At 42.5% G+C, this 13,008-nt stretch overlaps 1 protein-coding gene across 1 annotated transcript; it reads right to left on the reverse strand.

Annotated features, from left to right (window-relative positions):
* Nucleotides 1–2,470: 2,470 nt before the first annotated feature.
* hoxd3a (homeobox D3a) lies at nt 2,471–10,352 on the reverse strand. Its single transcript, XM_030429544.1, has 4 exons — nt 9,914–10,352; nt 5,986–6,045; nt 3,499–4,048; nt 2,471–3,309 (listed from the first exon to the last, which is right to left on the reverse strand). The coding sequence occupies exons 3-4, from the start codon at nt 3,944–3,946 to the stop codon at nt 2,564–2,566; spliced, it is 1,194 nt and encodes a 397-aa protein (XP_030285404.1). The 5' UTR covers nt 3,947–4,048; nt 5,986–6,045; nt 9,914–10,352; the 3' UTR covers nt 2,471–2,563.
* Between the last annotated feature and the right edge of the window lie 2,656 nt (nt 10,353–13,008).

Genomic DNA, 13,008 nt, shown 5'->3' on the forward strand with positions numbered 1-13,008 from the left:
TCTTTAATATTGTAAATATTAAAATGCTGAGTTTGAATTTCTTCTCCAAAACTAAATAGTGCCCCTTTAAGATGTGATCCTCTCAAAGCACACAAGATGTTTTATTCTAATTGAACTTGTCTTCAATTCATTTTCATTCATATCAGTTCATTTTCATACAAAAATTGTGCAGATCACATAAATATATTTAAATTGTTTTATTAAAAGTCATCCTGCTTTAGGGAGGAAAAGCACTTTCCGTTTCAAATTTCCAAACGTTATTTCATGAAAACTAACTGTTAGGCTGGGAACATAAATGTGTTGTGCGGTGCTGCTGCAGTGGGGGAGATGAAAGAAAGAAAAGAAGCTCACCCAGGGTTAAAATGGCCGCCATCCACTGACTACTGAGGTGATTTGTGGCCCATTGTAGTAGCTCATAGCCAAAATCCATGAATGAAACAGGATGAAATCAACTTAAAAGCGACGCTATTGGAGGGATTTAGGGTAATACTCGCGTGCTGAGTGCCATTCAGCTGATTGTCTGAAACTTTTTTCTGTGTGACTGAGACACCTGCACGGATTTTAAAAGTCGCTGATGATGTCTGATGCGCTCTCAAATCCGAGGATGTATCATCTCAGAAAATGTGAACACAGAGGGCTTTTCTTATTTTCCTTTTTCTTTTTCTTTAAACTCTCCCCCACCATTACAGATCGGGGCTGCTCGGGTCTGAAATGTGTTACTTGGATTTGGAATGCAAATGCTTTGTTCACAAGGAGGAGGGATCAGCGAGGAGCCTGAAAGCGACGAGTTTTTGATTAATGAGCTTTGAAATGGCTCTCCAGGAGCAATAAAGGATGAACTGCTTTCTCTCTCTCTCTCTCTCTCTCTCTCTCTCTCTCTCTCTCTCTCTCTCTCACACACACACACACACACACACACACACACACACACATCCGTCGTTGCATCATTCCCAATGTCAGAGGATGTTTTTTCTTCTTCCTATTTCTGTTTTTGTTTTATTGTCACCATTTCGCTCTGCCAATCACATTTCTCTACTTCCAATTTATGAAAAACGATTTTTTTTTTCAAGATGAGTCTCAGTGTGCACCGATCAATTAGACAGCCAGTGATTAGTCTTATAGGAAAATGGAGCTTATATTCTCTTGTCCCGGCTCATGGGGAGGTAATCATGTGGCCGAGTCTAACAAAAAAAAAAAGATAAGTGACATGTGGAAGATGCAAAAGGGCCCCTCATCCCAATAGAACATCAATAACCTGCAAAGGCTTTCCTACCGCTGAAATGCACTTTGCATTGGAAACATAGAGCCGTCTGATGAGTTTTAGATATCCTGGTGTCTAATTATCGATCGGCTCTCCCTGTTTGGACCCCGTATACAGTACAGCTGTGGAGTCAATAAGAGTCCTCTGTATTGTTGTCTGACAGTTTTTGAAAAAAAGAAATGAAAACAAACAAACAAAAGATCAATAAAATGCAAGAAAAAAAAATACAAGTTTGAGCACTTTATTTACAAAATGTTAAACACAATAAAATATAACATTTCAATATCATTAGGGGTTTCATAAATTTATGGATATCCAACTGAATGGAATAACAATGGAAGACGAACTAAAGAATAGCAATGGACTACACGAAATGACATGCTGGTGTGTATAATATTTCATACTTCGATAGTCTACGTTTTTGTTTAAGGTTCGACACAAGATTAACCATGGACACATAGTGGTGTTTATACACTATTAAATGCCCCATTTATCCCAGATTTACAATTAAGAAATGCTCTTTATCAACAATTACACTGCGAGTCATAGCATTTTCCAAACCCTGTTTTGCCAACACTTTCCAAGTGCACTGATCTGTCCAATCTTACAAAAAAAACAACTCCACACTTATAAATACTCGCATAGAAAAACGATAAATAATGTGCAATACAAAAGTTATTAAATAATAAATATGCTATATGCTAGTACGAAAAGATTATGCCAAATAATAATAATAATAATAATAATACAAAATAAATAAATAGGAGGATGCCCGTGAGGAGAGTGAGATCCTGACAAAACAGACGAGAACATTTCCTCTAAAAGTCCTTTCTTCTTCTAAAGATGAGCTTCTACTTCTTTCGTGATCTACAAGACTTACCTTCAAGTAACGGCATGACATACTCAGTCAAAAACAAAAACAAAAAAACAATTTGCGCATTGCACTTAAGAAAAAAAAAAAGAAAAGAAAAGAAAGTCCCATCAGGCTAGTCTGCCTCTGCGCATCCTCAAATATTCAAGAGAAATGGACAAAGCTGTATTATTTAGAAAAAAATTACACAATAGCATTAATAGTAATATCAATAATACTGTAATAATACACACGACTCGCTTGGAGTGTAGTTATTAGACTAGTGAGGTAATAAAAAGAGCGCAACATAATTTTGGCACACATACACACGCACGCAGACGCGCACCCATACGCACGTACGCGCACGCAGACGCACGCACGCACACACACACACACACACGCACACGCACACACACACACACACACACACACACACACACCGGAACCACATATTACAAATGCGTGAGTTTAGGCGCTTCCTGAATCCTTCCCTGAGACGCTTGGTGAGAGGTGAGGTCTGTGTATGTGGGATGGGGATCACAGGGTCCATGATGGTGGTTTCCTGGGATCTGAGCGGCACAGCTGTAGTCCACGCTGGTGGATGAGGGGTGGGGAAGATGGCCGAGGTTGAACATGGGGCCCGAGGCTGGCATGGAATCAACAAAATTCCCACCCACGTAAACGGGGCTGCCTTGCAAATTGGCGTTGGCAAAGCCGCCGTTGCTCTGCATGCCGTGGTGTTCGTACTCGGCGCCCGGGTACCTCTTCTGTTGCGGGATGCAGCCACCCAAGGGCGCCGTGTACGCGGCCAAGCCGTACATGTTCTGCTGGGGTTTGGCGAAGGACGGGGGCGAGGGCGCGTCATAGCTGAGGCCGTTCTGGAGCTGGCCCGAGTATCCAATGTGATTCGGGCCACTCAGCGGCGGGCTCCTGTCCGGGGAGTGTCCCAGGGGAGAGTGCGCGAGCCCTTTAGACTTCTGGTCCTTTTTGTATTTCATCCTCCTGTTTTGAAACCAGATCTTTATTTGGCGCTCGGTCAGGTTCAACAGATTCGCCATCTCCACCCTCCGAGGGCGACAAAGGTAGCGGTTAAAGTGAAACTCCTTCTCCAGCTCCACAAGTTGCGCGCTCGTGTAGGCAGTTCTGACCCGCTTAGAGGCTGGTCCCGGCGGGCTCTTCTCATCACTCACCTCTCCACCTGTGAGGGAACACACACAGCCATTTTATTACCAAAGCAATCATAAACTGTAAGCACAACAAGGCCCAATACACCCCCACCCTCCTCCTCCTCCTCCTCCCTCTCGTATCCACACACACACACACACACACACACACACACACACACACACACACACACACACACACACGTCTCCATCCTGATGTCTACCTGAGGTGGTGCAGTTGTTGCTCTTCTGCTTGGCGTTCTGCCGGGTCTCCTTCATCCAGGGGAAGATCTGCTTGGTGAGGGCAGGTGTGGCGCTGTTGGAGGCGCCGCCGGATGGAGATTTCTTCTTCTGGGTCGCGGAGCTGTTGGGGCTGGGAGATGATGCGGACAGCGGAGGAGCCTGCTGCTCCACGATAATCGTCCCCTGGCTGCTGCTGCTGCTGCTCTGACTGCTGCTCTGCCGCATGCAGTCCCCGTTCAGGTCACTGTCTTTGAGGGTCGGTGGCCGGACGGAGGAGGTCTGGATGGGACACACCGAGCCCTGGTAGTCACTGTCGATGTTGGCAGTGGGGTAGGACTGGTGAGCGGGGCCATAGTTGTAGGAGTCAGGTTTGGGGTAGGTGTAGCCTCCAAAAAGTCCAGAGTTATCGTAGTATGTTGCTTTCTGCATTTTGTGGATTCAAAGCCAACAAGGAAGTGCAACTCTGTCCAATGGCATGGGTGTTGTTTATTCACGTGATTGGTGTTTCCCACCGTTGCTCCAGTCTGTGACCTATAAAGAGAAATACATCAGAGTCGTCTGGGCACGCACGAATAAGGCCCACACTCATTATAGCTGCAGCTTCCTCAACATCAATCCACCGACTGGGCTGAGATTCATGCTTTAAATAATTCACAATAAACCAGGAGAATCACTCTACTTGGCCCTCTAGATTATCTATTAAATTATAAATCACCAGCTGCCTCTAACAGTGTCTGGAGCAGTGACACATCTCCCGGCTCCAGATCTCAGCCCCGTCCGACTCATTTCTTTCTTGGCACAAAACAGTTAAAGTTTAACTCGCGCTAAAAGCGACCCTCTGGGAGGCTTTAGGAGTCCCCTCACAAAATGAGCTGAATCAGCATTTGACACACACATACACACAATACCCTTTTCACTAATCACAAGGCCTGACAAAGCCCGTCATGCATTGTTCCCTGTAGCAAGAAATATATAGCCAACCAACCAAGGCCGCGCGCATGCGTTTGGATCACATGTTTACGCGCGGAGAGGAGCTCGATATTAATCCTCCTCCTCCTCATGTGGTGTTTGTTATTAATGTTAATATCAGAAGAGAGAGAGGTGGAGAGGGGAAGTAAATGTGATGTTTCATTAGCCTCAACACAGATATTATGGCTGCTTGTTCATGCAAAATGTGTTGTGAAAGGTGCAGTCTGTAGTTTTGGGGGAAGAAATTTAAACCAGAAGAAAAAGATCTTCATTGACTGATTTTATTATTATTATTATTATTATTATTATTATTATTATTATTATTATTATTATTATTAAACAAACTGAATAAACAAACTCTTTGTTTTCACGACTGAATAAACAGGACAACACAGTTTCACACTGTTTCACTTTGTTTATGTTTGGCGGACCCTGCCACCTTTCTACCCACGAACCTTATTCTCCTCTGAGAACAGCTTTGTTTACTCACTTACAGAGAAAATAAATATTAATGACTTTGTATTACTGCCTCATCAATATTGTAAATATTAGAATTCTGGGTCTTCTCCAAAACTACACAGTGTCCATTTAATTCTAAACAAGAACATTTAGTCGTTGTTATTCTGGTGTATATTTTCTCTATCAGCCACATTTGTTTTAGGAGTATAAATAAGAAACGTCAGCTTTGTAACTAAGCTGAAACAGAAATATCAAAGGGCCCTTCCTGCCTGCTTGCACTGTATGTTGGTGGCTTGAGGAGGTGCAGCCCGCGCCGTGCATAACAATTGCACCTGTCAGTGTGGACCGCGGCAGAATTTATGACCGCAAATGTTATGGTTGTAAACGGCCTGAGAGAGGAATGAAAAGCAAAACACTCCTCGAGACTTGCAGCCCCTCAGAAGTGTAAAACTAAGCGTAGGAGGAAGGCAAGGGGAAAGAATTTCATACTCGGCGACTTCTCTCCCCGCGCCGAGGCTCGGTTTTTATATAAATGATGCCTCCATTCTGGCTCAGCGCGAGTCTGCAGCCAGCACGAGCCGGGGGTGAGGTGAAGCACTGGAGACGTCTCAGGCAGGGGGATTGTTTGGTGAGGACGCGTTAAAAATGTGGAGAAATCCAGGGATGAAGCGGTGAAACTGTTCCTGATTTATTACAGTTATTACTTTTTTTTATATATATATAATTCGCATGTTTTACAGTTAATGTGGAGAACAATGCAAACTTGATTCGTGTTTTTTTCTTGTGCATAAATAGTTTTAGGCTTTTCTTTTCTTTTTTTGTTTTTGTTTTTTTTTTTTGAATGGGACTCTGGCCTGCGCAAATAATTACCCGCACAGGCTGTGTTAAAGTCATCCCTCATGTCTGTTTTGGTGATTTAAGCCTCCTGTGCCACACTGTGAGCGTTAATACGTAGCCTAATAACAAATCGCCCCTTCACCTTGTTAGCAGTTGGCCGGCGCTCGCACGTCCACTCCCTTCATTAAAGAAATGTTACTCACCGAAATCTGCGCAAATCTGTTTTATATCCCTCACGCATTCATCACCGCTGCCACCTCGACCTGCAAGAGAAATGAAATAAATGTTTGGCTTTTTCCCCCGCTGTTTGATCTACATTCAAATATGGGTCGACGCATACAAGCAGAATTTATACCCCCCAAAAAATAAATAAAGATCAGGACGACTTTTCTCCATCATTTAAAAAAATATATACAAAAATATATGTTTTTTTAATTCAACTTGTTCCTGAGCTGATAAGATTTATTTTCTCATTTCATCTCATTTTCTCTTTTGACTTTTTCATTTTGCTAAATTTGACCACGCATGACACTTGTTTTTTTTCTTACTGAAGAAAGAGAGAGATAGAGAAAAGTCTTACATGTGCACTTTTTTTTTCTTTTGCCACAAAGAGCCAGCCCAAATATTTAGCAGTCATAAGCTTTTTTGGGTGACCTGTGGGTCATTCAGCATTAAGTCAAAGTTTAATGAACAACGAAGCAGTTTGGCCTCAAGTAGCCCCAAGTCTGAAACTAAACTCAAAGCAGCCTTTCAGCGCTGACTGACTGAAACGCAGGACCCGGCGGCAAGAGAGCACAAATTAAACCTCAGACACACATTTTTATCTCTAAATGCGTGGGTGAGAAACCTCTTCTGTTGTATTATCTCATCCGAGGATATGCGCTGGAAATCTTGGATTCCTTCAATGCTGGAATATTTGTTAAAGCTGGTCGATAATCTGCGCCTGAAGTGCTTTTTAAACACACTGGGCTACTAGTAGCAGACATGGTCCTCTTTTCAGACAGCAGTGTTTTTCGCCTACGCGTTGTTACGGTAAGTTTGGTTCGCACAATGGGCCGGACTCGAGTGTCGAGGGTTTTATTATCCCAGTGAGTTTCTGCTGCCTAGCCCTTTAAAACTTGCTCATATCTGCAGCTAGTTGGGGGGAAAAAAAAGGTTTGCTGCGTGATAATAGTGGGATAAAAAGCGTCAGTTTTATTGTAATAAAATGCGTCCAAGGGGTGTGCTTCATGCTGCAGATAAATACGAGCTGCTCACATAATGCGAAACCACCAAGTCTTGCTTTGGTAAAAAAGAAAAAAAAAAGAAAAAGAAAAAAGAAAATCGGTAGAAATTCAACACAGACGCACTAAGACGAGTTATACTGTTTATGGAGATGTGGTGCACGTAAATTAAACGTTTGTTCAATACAGTGACAGCAGATTGGTGCGTAAAATGGAGAATAATCAACTAATAACCAAGCTTTTAGTGTCTTTGCGACTTAGGCCTGCATGAAAATATTCAACTTAATACAAAGCCTGAAAATAGAAAATAGAAATAAAGAAATGTCACCAAATAGAAGGAAAATCTGAACTATTTGCCTTAATCCTTGGTCCCTATCCAGCCGGGCGATCCTTTCAAACATCAAATATGAATCCGTGTATAAATATAACGTTGCAGCTTAACAAAGCCATACAGCTGAAACCACATAAATCACCGCAAACGCCACTGTGACGATAAGACAACAAATTAATGTGATTTACGATCCGAGAGCCCAAAAAGAAAAGTTCCTCTCTTCTTCTTCTTCTTCTTCTTCTTCTTCCTCCTACTCGGTGCCGCTTCTCATCGAAACGCGAATTTCAGCTGAAAAAAGCGCAGGATGTCGATAATATTTGAACGCACTTTCTTTCCCCCCTTAAAAATGAAAATAAATTATGAATGTGCTTCAGAGGAGCCGGCTGTGTGGACTCCATATCCGCCACACGGTCTCCGACATTAACAAGCATCGCCTCCTTGAGTGGAATAAATCACATATATTTCCCTTGCATTATATTAACCCGTGGTTAAAGGTGGCTTTCTGCCGTGCAGTTGCTTACCTGCGAATCAATTCATCATAAAGCGGTCCCCCTCTCGGCATCAGTTCCTTTCCACGCAGTCTCTAGAATAAATCCTTCACCCTTTGTCTGTAGACAATGCTGTCCTAAACCTGATCTTGCTGTTTTTCAGACATTTCCATATACCAGTGGAGACAGTATTCCCGAAAGAATGGAAGGACTCGCATTCAACTACCAATAAAAAGCGAACAAGGTATCCTTATTCCAGAAAAAAAAAAAAAAAAAATCCCTGGCAATCAATCACCCATTGAAATATACAGGGATTCAGAGCAGGATAGGCCTGAGCACATTTGGAGCTTTAACATTAGGAGATTTTTTTTTAATTTTTTTTTTTAGGTGTTTCGGAAGCTATGTGGTGACAAATAAAGGAGCTGCCTTAAGATACAGGCATATTTGTTCACGTGATAGTTCCTCTTCTTCTCCAGCCGAGCCTTACCTCACCAATCCATTTTGATAAAGGGTGGCGTTTATTTCCTCGTCTGAGCTGTGTGAAAATGTTGTGCACTGCCTTATTTCTTTTCGCCTCCTCTCTGAATTTTGGCGAGGATTGGAGCTCGCCTGCACTTAAACCACCAGCATTACGCGCTGTTTGTTGTGGACAGAGATGCTGCCTCAGAGCGTCTTTAAGTGCAGCGTGTTTTGCGTATTTCTTCACCAGTTTATGTGCAATTCAAGTCTGATTGCAGCCTTGACATTTTTTTCTGCATTTTCTCCTCAGTAAACTGTCCGCAATCTCACAATAAAACGCGTAAAAGTGGGCCTCAAACGCACCACATTGAACTATTATTGGATAATATTCTCAAACGATACTAATTCTACTTTCTGCCTGCGTCCTATTAAGTCTCCCGGTGATGTTTCCTGAGCAGTTTCTTTTGTTTAAAAAAAAAAAAAGATTTATGAAATAAACGACATGTGTTGGCGTTTTTTTTTCCTCCTTCTTCTTCTTCCAGCTGGGACTGGATTGTATTCAAATAAACCACATTATCATCTTTTGTTTGTTGTGTCTGTCCTCACTCTGAAACACAAAGAGATGGAGAGGAACGTCCTCTAGTGCATTGTTGTTTTTTTCTTCTCTCCAATATTAACAACAGCACGGTTTGGAATCCAATAAATAAATATATTGGGGGGGGAAAAACTAAACTAGGATGGATTGGGGAAGGAGGAAAAATTTGGAGCCGCGGAGAGCGTCGGCTGTGTTATCTGAGGGGACGACTAGGAAGAAGACGATGAAGAAGGATGCAGGACTGGTAGCGACGCAGCATATGTTCAGAGGGGTAATAAAAGTGAAAGATTTACAGTTTTCGCCCGGCCCCCCAACAGCCTCGCACCCTTTCAGGAATTACTGGGAATGATTTACAAGGAGGCAGACCTGTCAGCCTGGCCCCCTCCAAAAAAACTTCCAAGACTTCTTCTTCTTCTTCGTCTTGTTCTTCTTCTACGACTTCGAAATCAGAATCAAATCTTTTTCACCCCCGCGAACAATAAAAACGGCAGAAATCGACTCAAAATTAAAAATGAAATAAAAACGAGCTGCTATTTATCTCGTGTTGAAAACTTGCACTATGAAAAAAAAAGCTAATTGCACTTTATACTCTGCGAGCAAGATACAAGAACGATGAATTGTTACTCGTCTTTTGAAAAAAAAAAAGAAAATTACAAAATTTGACTGATTGTGAATAAAGACAGAGTGGGCCCAGTGGTGTCCGAGAGAGCATCCCATAAATACATGTCACTACCCTTTAGTTTTTACCATTCATCCCATCAGTCCCCTTTCAACATAGACAAGCGAGCTCAGCAACAAAACAAATAAAAAAAGGAAAACCTACCATTTGTGATATATGAAATGAAAAACAAGAGGAAGAAGAAGAAGCAGAAGAAGAAAAGAAAGAAGGAGAAGAAGACATGCACACAGCGACTATAAGCACAGCCTCAGAGCGCACACACACACCAAAAGGCAGCAATTTATCAAATATCACGACATTTGATATCGTCATTTAGCGGCTCGGCCAACATGGAAAATGCTGAAATATTTACCTACCCAAGCATCCATCGGTTCGGATGTGTCGCTAAAGTGCGGGGCTGTAAACGCTTGAAGCCGGGGTATCGGATATTATTTTCTTGGGGGATCTCTTCAGTTTTCGAGTCTGATAGAGTCCTTGCGATTAATGACGACGCCGTGTTTCTAGGGGGACGTGCTGCATTAATTATTTAGACAATCACGTGGTCGAGAATAGAGAGCGGAGTGGTATAGTCTCTGGATTATATCTCTGAATGCAGACAGCGCACTTTAATATATCTTAGGGGGGTTGTCTGGCTTTCGGAGAGGCTTCTGCGAGAGAGAGGAAAAAAAAAAACAGCTGGAAATCAAATATGGCCGGATGGAGAGCGACGACGTTGTATTCCTGCACTGGGTGCAGTGTCATTGAAAATGGCACTGCCTTTGGCTCCCATTTATTGCTGTTCAGACATGTAGGTCAGTGTGGCTACACACTGTACGTCGTAGTAGGCTGCTCTGACCTGATAACTGCTGGAGGAGAAACCGGGATGGAACCCACGTTTGAAATAAAAGAGATCATCACAGCTTGTGTTTGATATAAAGATACATTTAAAAAATATTTATTTAAAAAAAAAAACCTTATATCAAATATATGTATATTAGTTAGATTAGTTGTCCAATTGTGCCAATAGCACCCCCCCCCCCCTCCCCTCCCCCACTCCTCTCCTCTCACTCATCCCCCCTCTCCCTCCCTCCCTCCCTCCCTCCCCTCTCTCTCCCCCTCTCCCTCTCATCCTCCCCTCAGCATCTATGTGCAGATCATTTATGGCAGGATGGTGGATTGGAAGCATCACTTTGTCTCAGCTTCTCTCTGAATCTATATATGACACGAGCCTCCACTTTCTTCTTTACACGTACACAGCCTGCGCATAAGAGCCTCGTGCACGCCTTATGGGCCCCGCGCGTGCTCGATGGGGGGGGGGGGTCAGACAGAGACAGTGGTCACCGGGGATGAAAAACAGCGCTGAGTGGGCTCGAGATTGTCTTTCCACATGTCTGTTTATGACCACTTCTGTTTGTGTCACCACCGATCGTGCAGCGTTGAGGGTCGGGGGTCAGAGCTGTAGTGGGTCATATTCAATAAAGGAATAAGCCGTGGAGCTCTGATAGGAGGAGGGGGCTCTGATATCAGATGTGTACAGTTGTTTATTCGGTGTGTTTGGAACAGTTCGTGATGAATGTGGCGTACTCTGTTTTTTGGAGCTGGAGCAGCACCCCAATGAAAGAGTCGTGCTGTTTGTCAGTTTGAACGTTTGTGTTTCTACATAATAAAGACTTGTGTGATTCTTGTGTGACTCGAGTCAAAGTCTCAGTTTTTCATTGAATAAAATCACCTCGAGAGCCATCCACCGAGAGCTCACGGGGGACGCAACCAAGCGCTCGTTTCCATATAAGAGCTAATGAATGAAAATTAAGACAAAAATAGTATAAACTCATAATTTAATGGTTTAAAAAAAAAAGAAAAAAAAAAAGATTAGCTACACTTATTGTGAAGACATGATGTTTTTGCTCGTAAACGTTACCCTTGACGCAGGAGAAGAGGCTGAATTTGCCCATGCAGCGCACATTTGGTGCATTTGTGGACGTTTGGTGGAACAAAAAAAAAAATGCGGCTCAAATGGCTCCACGTGCTTTGAAGAAAAACTCCTTTCCCATCAAACGTGATCCTTTTTTGTAAATGGCGCAAAACGAATGACGAAATTACCCCATAAAAATTAAAATAAAATACGTTTTTGAGCAATTTTAGAGGAATAGTGGCGCCGGGAAAACACATCTCCTCGCAATCAAAATATTTCTGAGAGGAGAATTAAAAAAGGAATGAAGAAATAAGAGAAAGCTCAACAAAGTGCCCACTGCAACCATTTAAATGCATAATCAGTAGAAATCTTTATTTTTTTCCAATATACTTCTCGCATCTCAATGCACAATACAAGGTAGAAAGCATGTACAAAAATAAAAAACAAAAAAAAGATTGCATATTGACATGAGGAGACAAATGCACAAATCAGAACCTTCTGGGGGCTTCGCCTGATATAAATACTGTTTTTTGTTTTTTTTTTAACTGTGGGCTTCACGCACTGACTCTTTTTCTTTGAATGCTTTGGCTTGTCTGTTTTTTTGTTTTTTTCTTGAAGTGTGGAGAGGAAAAAAAAAGCGCTCCAAACCAAAGCGAGCAGCGCCTGGGAGAGAAAATGCTGCTTGTCCGGCGGGTCAGGGGGTGCTGGGGTCAGTCCTCGCGGCTGAAACGTGTCCCCTGGATGAACCTGCCACTGCTGCTTTGTCGACCTTCGGCTGAAATACCTTTTCAAAGCTTCTCATCGGGAAGACTTCAGAAAAGAAGACCTCCTCGGACTGGGAGAGAGCTTTGGGGCTTTGTGTGTGTGTGTGTGTGTGTGTGTGTGTGTGTGTGTGTGTGTGTGTGTGTGTGTGTGTGTATGTGTGTGTGTGTGTGTGTGTGTGTGTGTGTGTCCGAAGACAATGAAGGTAGAAAACAAGAAATATCTGCCTTGAAAAGGTGACGTGAAAGCCCGCCTTCGGTTTCTTTTCTAGCTCGGTGTCAATGAAAAACTCGGAAGATTCCCACATTGTAACTAAGACTAAACTTTTTAAGCCATGCTAATAATGCACATATTATTATTTTTTTGTTTAGATTAATTAAAGTTTAACGAATACTTTTAATTAGAATTGTGTGTATGTGTGTGTGTGTGTGTGTGTGTGTGTGTGTGTGTGTGTGTGTGTGTGTGTGTGTGCTATACGAAAAATTTACACATTTTTTTTCCTTTTAAACAAATAAATAATGACGTAAAAAAATCATATCATTAAAAAATAAACAATTTCTACTCCCTAGAATAACCTGGATTTCCGATGAGAAACATCCAATATCAATTCGATGCCATGCAGGGAACAAATGATCTTTCATATCAGAGGGTTCTTTCTTTTTCGAGGGGAGCCTCTGAAAAATGCGCAACTGTTTACACAGATGTCAGGAGAGATTTATAAGGGCACTCAGAATAGTATGCACATAGGAATGTCTTGCTTTTTTTTGGGGGGGGGGGGGGGGTGGGGGGGGGGGGGGG

The sequence above is a fragment of the Sparus aurata genome, chromosome 9 (genome assembly GCF_900880675.1).
Source record: "Sparus aurata chromosome 9, fSpaAur1.1, whole genome shotgun sequence".
In the NCBI taxonomy this organism is placed as follows: Eukaryota; Metazoa; Chordata; class Actinopteri; order Spariformes; family Sparidae; genus Sparus; species Sparus aurata.

What these genes read in the sequence shown, in the direction of transcription:
- hoxd3a (XM_030429544.1), bottom strand. Translation starts at nt 3,946, where the DNA reads ATGCAGAAAGCAACATACTACGATAACTCTGGACTTTTTGGAGGCTAC. An exon ending in CAACAACTGCACCACCTCAG is followed by an intron (nt 3,310 to 3,498) that starts GTAGACATCAGG and finishes GTTCCCTCACAG; the next exon opens with GTGGAGAGGTGAGTGATGAG.